This window comes from Sceloporus undulatus, chromosome 1 (assembly GCF_019175285.1).
Source record: "Sceloporus undulatus isolate JIND9_A2432 ecotype Alabama chromosome 1, SceUnd_v1.1, whole genome shotgun sequence".
Lineage (NCBI taxonomy): Eukaryota > Metazoa > Chordata > Lepidosauria > Squamata > Phrynosomatidae > Sceloporus > Sceloporus undulatus.
The window spans coordinates 354,330,265-354,344,251 of record NC_056522.1 but is presented as its reverse complement, the minus strand read 5'-3'; the positions used below and the strand labels follow the sequence as shown (position 1 = coordinate 354,344,251).

General features: G+C 41.1%; 1 protein-coding gene across 4 annotated transcripts in view; it reads left to right on the top strand.

The window, feature by feature from the left end:
- The window catches only part of LOC121923896 (alpha-1-antiproteinase-like), a 60,592-nt gene extending 49,656 nt beyond the window's left edge, over window positions 1–10,936 (top strand). Inside the window, exons 1-5 of one of the 4 annotated variants that reach the window (XM_042454824.1) lie at window positions 2,043–2,128; window positions 5,455–6,144; window positions 7,550–7,820; window positions 8,993–9,140; window positions 10,710–10,936. In XM_042454824.1, coding sequence (XP_042310758.1) covers window positions 5,475–6,144; window positions 7,550–7,820; window positions 8,993–9,140; window positions 10,710–10,913 — 1,293 coding nt within the window. In that variant the 5' untranslated portion in view covers window positions 2,043–2,128; window positions 5,455–5,474 and the 3' untranslated portion in view covers window positions 10,914–10,936. Of the gene's footprint in view, window positions 1–2,042; window positions 2,129–5,454; window positions 6,145–7,549; window positions 7,821–8,992; window positions 9,141–10,709 lie in introns of those variants that run through there. The other 3 variants (XM_042454840.1, XM_042454832.1, XM_042454848.1) reach the window with 3 other exon arrangements.
- Window positions 10,937–13,987: the final 3,051 nt, after the last annotated feature.

The window sequence follows — 13,987 nt, the reverse complement described above, 5'->3', positions numbered from 1 at the left end:
ACATCTACAATGATAAAATCAACCTCCCAAAGGAATCACTGCCCCGAGCAGATATGCCAAAAGGGGCATGGTGGAAATGATAACTGGGGTTCTGGACTGTGCAGCAACCTCCATGTTGGACCCTAGTATGTAATGGCGGCGGCCTGATGGCAGTATCCCTTCCACACAGTCGCTGCCATCTTGACATAAGGGGTGACAGCGTCCATATATTGTGCGCGTTCATTATCAGAAGTGCGCCATGGTTGCACTCCTGATGACTGTCCGGCAACTAAAAAGAACCCATTTTTTCCAGGTTTTAGTAAAGGGGAGTGCCATGCAGCTTGGCGGCTACGCGTCCTTCTGAGGAATACAGGCCGCTGCCAAGCCGCCATTTTGGGATGGTCTGCCCCAGGCCACTGTTTTGCTATGATCTCCTTGGCCATTCATGGCTGGTGAGATCAGAATCAGAGAAGCAGCTGGATATATCCTGCTGCCAGATGGAGACAATTACATATGGTGAGGCTTAAAGAAGATTGAACTAAGGAATGATTTATTAGTTTGCATGGGCTATGAAGACTTAGGGCTGTACAGATCAGCATGTTGGGCCAGCCTGGGGTTGGAGTCAGGACATGGTCTACACAATGCATGCCCGAATCTGCCCACAGCTGGCCTGATGCCGTGGGCTGCAACACAAACACGCAAGCATCGGGCGCTTCTCTCACACTGCATCTACATGATATAGCACCAAGCTGCGCCAAAAAGCCGCAGTGCCACGCTATGACCGCCTTTCCACAGCACAGAAAGGAGCCTTTGGGGCTGAACAGACCACCCCTGAGGGCAGCCTGCAGTCGCCTTACCTGCACAGATGCATGGCACAGCCCCAATTTCTCCTTTTGTACCCTGGAAAGGGTGCCATAGCCACCAGCACACCACTTTTCCATGCTCCTTTGGCACTGCATAGTAGACACAGCACCAGAGGAGCACCATGGTGCCACGTGCTGTGTGGAGCAGCCACGGAATCACACTGGTTGGAGTGAGTCAGGATGACACACCCTGATCTGCCCCAAGTGGCCTTAATGGTAGGTCTGTCAAGCCCTGCTTTTTTGCGTCTCTTTTTGCATCATGGAAAGCGAGATCAAGGCTATGACATGTAGTTGCCGCAGCCCCAATCTGCACAAAAGAGCAGCTGTAGCCACCCTTAGGGGTGGTCTGTACAGCCCCTTAGCCAGATATTCACAGATCCTGCTCAGTTCTCCACCAGTCATTAATGCCCAGGGGGAGCTGAAGGGCTAAACAATAAGTCTGGATGGGGACAAGAGGAGAGTCATAGCATATTCTGCTGACAGAGTGTTTATGCTATGCTATGTATGCAGTACAGATCTCAATGTTTTGTTGATCTCTGTAGTTGCTTGCTGATAGAGGAATTTCTGTGTATCCCTTTCCAACTTTTCTTGAAATTCCTTTGCACCACAATAGCTACTTGGGTCAATGACGAGTGTTCTGAGACTTTCAGGACAGAATTGCAAAGAAGAAAGATGATCTTCTCTGAGTTGTCAAATGGTTTTCTGACATTAAGGATGCTGGCACCTTGGGTATCTTATAGGCACTACAGTTGCCAGATTTGGCAGAAGTGTGGTGGCAATTGCAGTGCTGGGGAAATAATATCTCTAGAAGATTTGTATCTATGGATCCAATTCATAGTCCTGACCCAAACTGTTGCCACTTCTGATTGAGATGAATCTATGTTACAGTTATTCATTATCTCGCTGAAGCTTACCTGCTACCTGAATACTTGGCTGGAAGCCCAGACCTTAAATCATGCCAGCTGTACATTCTGTCCATGAAAATGGAAACACGATTTCCACAAAAAGTAAAATAGATCAAAGATGCAGTGGGACTAAAAAAGAGACTGTCCTTATTAAGAGGAGGAGACTAGGTGTACGTGACTGATGGCTCCAATATGTGCCAAAACAGAGCAATATATCCATTGCATCATGGTTTACTTTCATCCCTCATGTGTCATCCATATTTGCTTTGTTTAATGGTTAATTGAGAGTAATAATTTATTTAAGGCTGGTTATATGCTGATAAATGACAAAGCGAGCATTAGCATTTCCCACTTCAGTGCTGTAAGATTTGCTGAAATTCTGTAGTATAATACATTTCTTCTCTATCTCCTCTTTATGAGCTAGACTGAGTTGGATATACTGGTCAAGTCTTGGTTTGGAGATATAAAGTTCCAAAGGTGGAACTATGACATGTTTCCTACTCAACCCACCCATCCCATTATGGTAACTTAGGCCTGATACACTCCTCCAGGAAGTGGTGTCTTACAGCGATTCTAGGGCTTGGGAGGCAAACATGATAAAGGGATAATGTATGTCTCAAAATTATCCTCATTATCTTTTCTGCCTTACAAGTTTTAAAAGCAGTTTTTCATCAAGGCTAATTATTACTTATTCCGCTTAATCATTTGGAGTCCAAGTGGATTACAACAATAAACGAGATACATTAAAAATTCTAAAAATCACTATGCCCCCCCCCCTATAAAAAATAGTAATACTAAAAAGAGATTAAACCAGAAAGACATTAAAACAATAGTAAAATAACCGTTAAAATCAATAGAAGATTGTGAAGAAATTATAGCAGGGTCCAGATAGAGGATGGAAAAGGGGGGGAGAAAGGGGGGCGAGACAGGTAAATAAGGTGGACCTAGTCTGGAATAGCGTCCAACCATATCTAACCATCTTGTATCTCTATCACTAATTTAAAGTGCCCAAAACCAAGATCTAGCAATTACCTTTCCCAAATGTGGCCCAATAATCTTTATGATATTCAAGGGTTTGTTATAAGTTTCACCAACAAAACAGAATACCGTTGAACAGCAGCATCACAAAGGGTTGCTCTTTAACAAGCAAAAATGGTTAGCTTACAATGCTAAAAAGGAAGCTATCTGTGCAATCCCTTAGCTGGTAATGATTACCGTATTTCGTCCTTCCATTGGTTACAGGCTGATTTCTCCATGGGAACAAAATCAGTTGTTGAGTTGTGAATCAAGCATGGTAAATCCAGTAATTACAATTCCTCTACTCTAGTTGGGACTAACAGAAAAAAATTGAACCCAGCTTTTTATATAAATTAATTCACAGCACTACTCTTGAACAGCGATATGATGATGATGATGATGATGATGATGATGATGTTTATGTATATCCCACCTTCCTCTCAGTACAGGGACTCAAGGTGGCTTACAAATCTAAAACAGTCCAAGGTAAAACATTATAAAACATGCAAAATACAAGTTTAAAAAACAATTAAACAATTCAAACAATTAAAAACATTACATTATAAAACATTATAAAACGTTAAAGTTTTAAAACTCTTTAAAACAAAATAAAACCGCATCCCTTCAAATAGCCTGGACCCAAGCTATATACACAAGAGATGTTACAAAAGAGTTGCACTCCTGAACCAAAGCAACAAGGGTGTGCAGAGGTGGTACACTGGCTAAAATTATTAGTGTTTTATCAATTGTATTTGTATTATTGTATTATTTTATTGCTGTAATCCTGCCTCGATACTTGGGAGAGGCGGGAAATATAAATGAACGTTATTGTTGTTGTTATTATTATTATTATTATTATTATTATTATTATTATTATTATTATTAAGTTAGCCAGAAGTAAGTGTCATTGGACTCAAATAATGATTCAACTCAATCAATTATTTCTGAAGCTGCATTTGCACTGAAGAAATAGTATGTGTATATATATATATATACACACACACACACACACACACACACACACTGCTATTCCAAGGATCATAGTGGTGCACAGCAAGAGATAAAAAACAGTTAAAAACATCACAAACCCCAGTACCCCCAGCAAATAACAACAATTAACAATAACAACAATAGACAACCAAACAGCTCCCCATGCAAATGGCTGTGTAGAATGGAATACAACATAAAACTGCCAAGGGGAAAGAATGACAGACAAGGCTCATGGGGGAAAAGCCTGGCAGAACAAGAAGGTCTTTAGATCCTTCTTAAAAGTATCAAGGGAGGAGGAAGTACGGAGCTCATTGGGGAGGGAGTTCCAGACCTGTGGGGCTGAAATAGAAAAAGCCCTCCGAGTTGATACATAACGAGCATCTGGAACTCTTAATAGATGTCTCTCACCTGATCTGAGTGTGCAGGGCGGATTATATGGGGAGAGGCGGCCCTCCAAGTACCCTGGGCCCAAGACATTTAGGGCTTTATAGGTAATAACCAACACCTTGTATTTGGCCCGGAAGCAAATAGGTAGCCAATGAAGATCTTTCAAGACTGGCGTTATATGGCTGGCCCTAGAACATCCAGTAACCAGCCTAGCAGCCATATTCTGTTCTAATTGAAGCTTCCGGGTTTGGTACAAGGGTTGCCCCATGTAGAGCACATTACAGAAATCTAATCGAGAGGTTACCAGAGCATGTACAACAGTTTCAAGATCCCCCCCAGCCAAGGAAGGGTCGCAGTTGGCGTATCAGCCGAAGCTGATAGCAGGTGCTCCTGACCGTCGCATCCACCTGAGCAGTAAGGTGAAGCGATGAGTCCAGAAGCACCCCCAAACTGCGAACAGAGTCCTTCACAGGGAGCATGACCCCATTTAGGACAGGTGGAAAAATTTCCTTACCCGGGCCAGGAGAGCCAATCACCAGTACTTCCGTTTTCTCTGGATTCAGGCTGAGTCTGTTTTCCCTCATCCAGCCCATTACCGACTCCAAGCAAGCATTTACAGGAGAGATGCCATCCTTAGTTACTGCATCAGTCGGAGACACAGAGAAGACTATTTGGGTGTCATCAGCATACTGATAACACCGCGCCCCGTGTCTCCGGATGATCTCTCCCAGTGGCTTCATGTAAATGTTAAATAGCATAGGGGACAAAATCGCTCCCTGAGGGACCCCAGATGTCAGGGCCCTCCTATCGGAGCGACAGTCCCCCAGCTCCACCATCTGGAATCTGCCCGAGAGGTAGGAATGGAACCACTGCAAAGCAGAGCCCCCGATACCCAACTCCCTCAGGCGTCCCAGAAGGATACCATGGTCGATGGTATCGAAGGCCGCTGAGATGTCCAAGAGCACTAACAGGGACACGCTCCCCCTGTCCATGCCCAGAGAGAGATCATCAACTAAGGCGACCATGGCAGTCTCAACTCCATAGCCCGCCCAAAAGCCGGTTTGACACCACTTTATCAGTCAAGGCTCGGTGCTATGGAATCCTGGGATGTGTTGTTTGCTGAGGCACCAGAGCGCTCTGCAAGAGAAGGCTAATTATCTCACAAAACTACAAATCCCAAAATTCCATAACATTGAGCCACGACAGTTAAAGCAGTATCATACTGCATTATTTCTGCAGTGCAGATTCAGCTTGAGTCATTATATATAGACTGCATTGATAACCCCCTTATGTCTTCTATGGGACTTTTTTAGCAGAACAATTTCAAGTAATAATGAAGCCCATCTCCTGCCTCTTCTTCTTCTTCTTCCTGATTGGCCTTCATGTTCATTGTGATCACCTCTCAGGACATCATGATGATCAGGAGAATGATGGAAATTCAACTGAACATCAGCATCCACCTTTGGCAGAGGAACAGGGAAACAAAACAACAAAGTGTCACAAAATAGCTCCCAGTAATGCTGACTTTGCATTCACATTGTACAGGCAAATTGCTTCTGATGGGGCTGGAAAAAATGTTTTTCTCTCTCCCTTGAGCATTTCTACAGCTTTTGCAATGCTCAGCCTTGGTGCTAAATCAGAGACTCAAACTCAGATTCACAAAGGACTTGCTTTTAACCTGTCAGAGTTTGAAGACAAGGAGATCCATGAAGGTTTCCACCATCTCATCCATATGCTTAATCGGCCAAACAACAAAGCAAAGGTGAACATAGGGAACGCCTTGTTCATAGAAGAATCCTTAAAACTTCAGCCTAAGTTTTTGGAGGATGCCAAAACCTTATATGACTCCGAAGGCTTCTCTTCCAACTTCCAGAATACGGCTGTTGCTGAAAAACAGATAAATGATTATGTAGAGAACAAAACCCATGGGAAAATAACTCATGTAGTTCAGAATTTGGATCCAAACACTCTAATGGTTCTTGTTAACTACATCTTCTTTAAAGGTAAGCTGGAGATTAATAACTAAGAAATATATAAGAAAGTGACAATGTTCATTCAACCCACTGAACAATTCATGGACAATTATTTACATTGCCAAAATGAGAACTTGGTCTTTACAAAAGATAAATGCTAGGACTGGGAAATGAACACAAAATTTGGTTTGGATCCTGATCCAACTTGGATTGATTTGGAGGTTCCTTGAACAGACTTGGGTGAAAAAATCAGATTTTTGTTTCTCCCCTGAGTGACACAGGTCCAAAACACACTACCCAAAATAATAATAATAATAATAATAATAATAATAAATTCCATTTTGAGACAGCTTTAACTACACTGGCTCAATGCTAGGGGATTCTGGGAACTGCAGTTTTGTGAAACATTTAGCCTTTTCTTTCAGAGAGTTCTGGTGCCACAATAAACTACACTTCCCAGGATTACATAGCACTAAGCCAGGGCACTTAAAGCAGTCTCAAACTGGATTATTTCTACAATGTGTTTTGGAGCACAGTGAATCAAATGTGTGTACTTTTGTGTTCTTATTATCAGAAGTAGATTAAATTTGTAGATATAGGGGCTATACAGCACGCCATGCCCCTGATCATATGGATGCAGCACTGGAAGGGTGTCATCATGGAAGGGGTTGGGGCAAAATGTCATCAGTACATCTCATGTACATAGCATTTTCACATACGTTGTTTTATTTTAATTTTTTTTTCCAAAAGGAAAATCAGCCTTCTAATCTCATAGAATCATAGAGCTGGAAAAGACCACAAGGGCCATCTAACCCATCCCCATGCCATGCATGGATACAGTCTAAAGAACTGCTGAGGGACTGTCAGTCTTACCGTCAAGTTCCTCTTAAATGTTTAGGTAGAATCTTTTTTCTTGTAATTTGAATCCATTGCTTTGTGTTTTAGTTCTGGAGCAAGAGAAAATAGCTCACTCCATCTTCTACATGAAATCCTTGCCAGTATTTAAACATCGCTATCATATCATTTCTCAGTCTTCTCCAAGCTAAACATGTCCAACCCCTAAGACATTCCTCATGGTGGTTAATCTCAGTGGTTACTTACAGAGTAAAAATATAAGCCATACTTGAAGCTTCAACTGTTAAGGGTCATTGGATAAAGTTATAATCCTAGCAGGGAGGAAGCTGTAGCACTCAACTCCTGTGTCAATGAATATCTCAGCCATTAAAATGTGGCTTTATTGCTTACTGGTTTTGCCAAACCATGTTCTGATACCTAAGTGGTTTTTAGACTCCATATACTTAAGATCCCAGATTTTTAAAATTAGCTGTCATGTTCATTGCAGTCATATGATTCTATATGCCACAAATATAAACACATCAGTTTATCTGAACATTGGTCTTCACACAATTCAGTTGTCTTTTCTTTGTATCCTAAGCATTCTGGGAAAACCCTTTCAACACTCAATCAATCCGGGAAGAAGATTTTTTTGTAAATGCAAACACAACTGTGAAAGTCAACATGATGTTCCAAAGAAACTATTACAAATTTCTGCACGATGACAATCTTAATTGCTCAGTGGTGGAAATTCCATACAAAGGAGATGCTTCAGCATTGTTCATTCTTCCAGATGAAGGGAAAATGCAGCATGTGGAGGCTGGTTTGGTAAAAGAACATCTGTCCAAATGGGAAAAAACTTTTAAATACGCGTAAGCCTTTTTTGTATGCTATTTTTAAATTGTGGAAATTTTATCTGACAACTGTTGTTGGACTACAAATCCCATCAGTACATACTGAATGGCTGTCGTTAGAGATGCTGGAAGCTCTAGCATAACAAATCGGGGGGCGGAGGAGGGAGACAGAGGCTTCCAGCATTTGTTTTATACACAGATATTAGCTTAAGGGCAAAATTGGATATGTTCTAATAGTCCCTATGTGATATATATCAGATAATAGCTGAGTGCTTTCTATAATGACAATGACATAATTTCTCTGTCCCTTTTCAATAATTTGTAAAAAAAAAAAAAACCCACCTCATTATTAACTACTGCAAATATAGTTTTGAAGGGTAGTGAAAGGAATTGGTTTAAGCTCACATTTTACATCAGTAAAATTTGAAAGGAAGTTTGTGAGAACTTCCAGATTCAGGAATGACATCTGATAGTAGATTGAATTCAGCATTTTACATGACAACATAGTGATGTGGGGACAAGTTCAGCAATTGAGAAACAAAAGGCTATGATATACATACAACTATAAGGAACAAGCATTACTTTCAAACTATGTATCTCACACTTGTTCTCTGTATCTTATTTATGTGTGTTAGCTGTTCTCATATCAGCAGAACATGCCAAGATGCCTTGAAACATGGCTCAGAATATTTTGCACATGTTTAACTTACTCTGAAAGCACCTGGAATTTACAACATTTTCTGCATCTCAGCAAACTTTTTTCTTCAACATGGCTCTTATCTCCTTTAGGTCTTATAGACACTTTTCTGACTTTCCCCCTTTACATTCCTTAAAATATTTCTGACTGGTAGTGTTGAATGTTTGCCTGATATTTACCACTATTAGATAGTGGTTGTGCAGTAACATATACATGTCTAAGAACCAGCAAACCCCAGAAGTACCAATGGAAGATGTAATTTTTATGACGTTTCCTCATATTTGTTCTTGGTGTTAACTCTATTGAGATTTGGAAAGACTAGAACATTATATGTGCCAGTTGTATATGTGGTGTAGTCCCCAGTGTCACACAGGGAAAGCTGAGCATTAGATATGCAAAGAACACATGAGACTTTTGCAACTCAGACATTACAAATATCATTTACACTGCTGGATGAGATCTAAATAACATTACATGTTTTTCTCTTAATCAGAGAAGTACGTCTGTATATTCCAAAATTTTCTCTCTCTACATCCTATGATGTCAAAGACTTGCTCCAGCGACTGGGTGTGACACATGTCTTTGGTCATGATGCTGATCTATCTGGAATCGTTGAAGAAGGGAAACTGGTGGTTACTAAAGTAAGTTCAGTGCCCAATATTGCCATGTCATTTCCTATGAAAAAGAATTACCTCTTGGCAAATGAGCATCATTCTAACAATGAGTATCCAGCTTCCCCCCAAAGTATAGCTGCCTTTTCTTTTTGTATTTATCTTCATTTACCTTCTAAATACAGAGGTTAATCAAATTCTAGCCAAAATCCTATTCAGTGCATGTGCACTGTAAAACAGTACTTGCAGATTTAGGCAGTGGTTGTTGTATACCTCCCCTTCTTCTGTATACCAAAGGTGTACAATGAGTTGCATGTCTGCTAATGTGTTAATTTATTGCCCTGTTGTATAATGAGAAATGCACAATGCAATTCTAGTGAATCAAGTAATGCTCTGAAATCACTGATGAACAGTTACAGGACAAACTGCATGTTAGATTATACTCAGCAACATTTCTCAGATAGAAACCACAACACACGTGGTCCAGTAACATCAGAATGTGATCAAGATGCCAAAGGTTATTAATGATGAAGAACAGGCAAACTGGGAGAGGCTACAGCAGTTTATTTTTGCCTAAGCTTACTGGGAAAGGCAATATTCCATCCCCTCCTCTCTGTTCCCTCTACTGAGTTCAGTGTACAGTGGACCCTCGCCTTACGCGGAGATCCGTTCCGGATCCCTCCGCGTAAGGCGAATTCCGCCTATGCTCAAGCCCCATTGTAAACAATAGAATGGGACGCACCGCCCTTTCCGCCCCGCGCGTGCCCCACAGCTTGAGTGCGTATGCTCAAGCCGCGTAAGGCGCGCCCGCATATGACGCGGGCGCGCTGTATTAGCACTTTGAACTCAGACTGCAGCAACTGAAGTAAACTGAAAATAAAGAGGCAAGTGGAAGGAAGAAAGAGAAACTGGGACATTTTAAGAACTGAAAAAGTGGAATGACAGAAGATTAAACAAGACTGTCCCTGATATAGGGTTGTAGTTACTGTTGTAAGGTATGTTACATTCGCAGAACACCTATTAACTGAATGGAGCCACTCTGCAATGGGAGGAAAATGTGTAAGGGAAGTACAAATATCATCCAAAATCCACAAAACAGTGATACCTTTATTGGATCAACCAAAATGGGCAATATACATGTTGCAAGCTTTCAAATCCCCACTGGCTTCTTCATCAGGCAAAGGTGTTAAAAATCATGCAGAAGAAAAAAGGGTAGTGATGTTAGTCATAGGCCTGCATTTTATCAAGATGTTGTGGTTGTTCTCCTCACTTCAGATGGTATGGAAGGGTATTCATGCAGGCAGGTCCCTCTTCCTTGTGGCTACATGGGCACTAGAAGATACTTAAAGTTCAGGAAATAAACTTTAAATTCCATTAGCAAGACAAAAAAAGAAGAAGAAGTTAGAGCATGCATATAATACCAACAGGATTCTGAACCCTATTTCCTCTTTCTCTGGTAGTTTTGTCACCATCACAGTTGAAGACCCAACTCAGTCCCTGTAGTCTTTATACGTTTTTATTAAAAAGCAGGGGGGGGGATCATAGTCAGGCTTTTTTCCATGTCATATGAAGACAATAATTCTATTGTTCTATTTCCAGGCTATCCACAAGGCTGTGGTAGATGTTCATGAGACTGGGACTGAGGCAGCAGCAGTCACTGTGATGACAATGGTGGGAGTGTCTGCTTTTACTTCTCCACCACCTGTCTTCAGATTCAACAGACCTTTCCTGTTTCTCATATGCGATAAGAAAACATACAGCATCTTATTCTTTGGGAAAGTCATGAACCCAACTGAAAAATGAATATAAACTGAGCAGTCTTTCCATATGATATTCCCACCAATTATATTTTCCATCACATCACATTTTCTACTGACAGCAGCTTAGCCCCAGTAGTGCCATAACTTGTTGCTGTAGATGAGCAAGATAATGACTTGGATCTTGTTAAGTAGTCCCAACTAGAGTAGATGCACTGAATCAACAGTTGAATGATTACTCAACAGACAAGTAAATCCAGTTGATTCAATGGCTCTATTTTAGCTGGGACTAACAATAGGATCTAGGCCAATGATTGTAAAACCTCCGTATAATAATACTGATGACCAACTCATGAAATAATGAGATCACACACAGAACCTGGGATTAAAAATGGGCAACGTTATTTAAGCTATTTAAACTCATTTCTTGAAAAGTGAAACAAAGGAGGGGAACAACCTAATGTGGGATGAGCTGAGGAAGTTGGTTTCACCCAGACCACCACCACCGCTTCCTTTTGGCAAAACACCTGTGCCCCAAGGAGAATCAAAAACTGGGTTGCTCCCCAGCTGGCCAACTGCTGTAAGACCTACCAGAGGATTCAACCCCCAAGTCACAGAACTTCAGTGGAGGGCAAGATCCCCTGGCCAGCCTCAAGGGCAACCTCCTTCCTCACCACTCTAGTTGCTTGACCCATGAGGGCAGTTCCAGAGGCATGTCCTCCACCAAAAGGGTGCCTTAGATGATCACTGAACTCCTCCTTTCTCCACCACACTACCTGGCCATTGACCTATTTAAAACACCATCCTATGCCAATTTCCAAGTCCCCAAAGCACAGTGTAAGGTAGACAACAAAAAAAAAACCTGTGGAAATTCTTACTCAGCCCTGAAGCAACCAGTAAACTTATACTGTGTTAGAGACAGACGGGTGGGTCAAAAATTCAAAAGGCAGGAGGTTGTGGGTGGCAGAGTCTTATATCAACTTGGCTCTGTCTCCATGTCTTCACACCAAAAACCTTGTTTTTGGTGTGAAGCACTAAAAATGTTATCATGGCCTCTCCTCATTGGAGGTGATCAAATACTTGTCCCTCCTAACATGCAGGCAGTGCGGGGGGGGGGGGGGTAAGGAAAATATATATAATATAATAAGTATAATATATAAAGCTTAATTTGTTTTGTCACCATTTAAAACTGGTACGAGGATTGTGTTGCCCTCCAGATGTTGTTGGACTGTAACTCCAGTTTTCTTTGATATCGACTATTTTAACTAGGACTGCTGGGAGTTGCAGTCCAATATGAAGAAGGCTACAAAATTCCCATCCTGATTAAAACTAAGACACGTTTCTCTTCCTACCCAGGGCCTCATTAGAGCATCTTTCAGTTTCTGGTTTTTTTCCCCCATCTAAGGTTTAATTTACCCTGAAATCTGAGACTTTTAATAGTCTTAAATGTGATTTTTCAAGGACACTAAGAATTAATTCAACACTTAAAATCACCCTAAAATCTGCTATGTACATACATTTGTGTGATTCTCCTGAAATATGCAATTTTGTATTCAATTTTCCTAAAAGAGTGCAATTTTGACCATTATTTCCAACAATTACACATTACTGTGTGCAGTTTCCCTGAATACGCATTTTAAGAAGAAATCACTCAGAGGAGTGCAAACTGCAATGAATAACTGTGTTGCAGGGCATGAATTCCTTCAAAAATGCAAGTATGGAATATGATCAAACTCCTACAAATTATTGTTTTTATAACAATAATAGGATGAAATCCTGAACTGATGGATCTTGACCAGTGCTAGACAAATAAGTTTTATGGGTTCTTAACAAATTTAAAGCAAATATGTACAAGGGTTAAAAAATTATAAATAAATAAACAAACAAGGCTTTGTTTCTGTGTCTGTGTGTCTTTGTGTGTTATAGTCTGTCCCATTTTTTCTCATATTCAAACTTTTGAGGCAGCTGTATTAGCATATGCTAACATATGTTGCTTTTGAATTGAGCACAGACACATTGTGGAAGCTGATGAGCAGATATATTATTTTTTAAATGGTTGCAGGCCACTAAGGAAGACTGGTGTCGAAACCTTTAGTGTTTTATATCATTTTATGATTTTATTTTTTACATTTGCATAACTCTTAGTGGGGTATTGTTACCCTTTTAGAAATGTTACTAGCTTTCTGGCTCCAGGGTTCGATTACTCTGGATTTGAGTTTGGATATTTTTTGCTCATTTTTCAGTGGGGTACTTATACCCTTTTAGAAATTGTACTGGCTTCTCTACTCCAGGGTTTATTTAATCCCTTATTTCTTCACAGTAGTGTCTTTTGGTAATTAGAAGTGGGATATAATTTATTTAGTTACCTTTTCACTGTCCAGCTAACATGGAGGTCATTAGCCACCAGTGTGTATGCTTTTCTATAAAACACCTGTCATGATGACAAAAATTCTAGAGCCCATCTTCCTGGTAGCAGAGGCTATTCCCATCATAGGTACAGCCACAAACATTGAACATACCTTCTGACAACTCGAGAAACCAGAGTGCAATACATACATGCTCCCCACAGAGCACTGAACACCCTTTCTATGGGTATACTGTGATAAGCCAGGAAGGAACTCTTTCATCATAGCTTCCTCTTCTATCTCAGCTAGGAGGTACTGTCCTAACATCAGAAGATTTCAAAATGTTGACCCACAAGGCAAACTGGGATAAAATTCCTAGGTTATTTTATACCTTCTTCGGACCCAACAGGAAACCTGGGGGCTCAACAGACAGGCCCTAAGGGGTGGCTCCATGCTGCCTCTGGAAGCACCAGATCAAGGTTACAGTAACCACATGTCACAGCCCCAATCTGTCCTTTCTATGGACAGTGGCTCCTTTCAAAAAGTGGCTCCTTTCTGCACTGTGGAAAGGGTGCCCTAGCCATAGCGATGGTGGCTTTTCTCCACTTCTTCAGCACAGCACGTGGCATGGGGGTGAAGTCGGGACAACTGGCCCCCACACCGACTCTTTATGCCATTATGTACAACCCCTTGGTTACTTTCATTGGACATAACAGTTCATTTAAGTACTCAAAGGGGCTGTGCAGACCATCCCTTTTACAGCCAGACTGGGGCC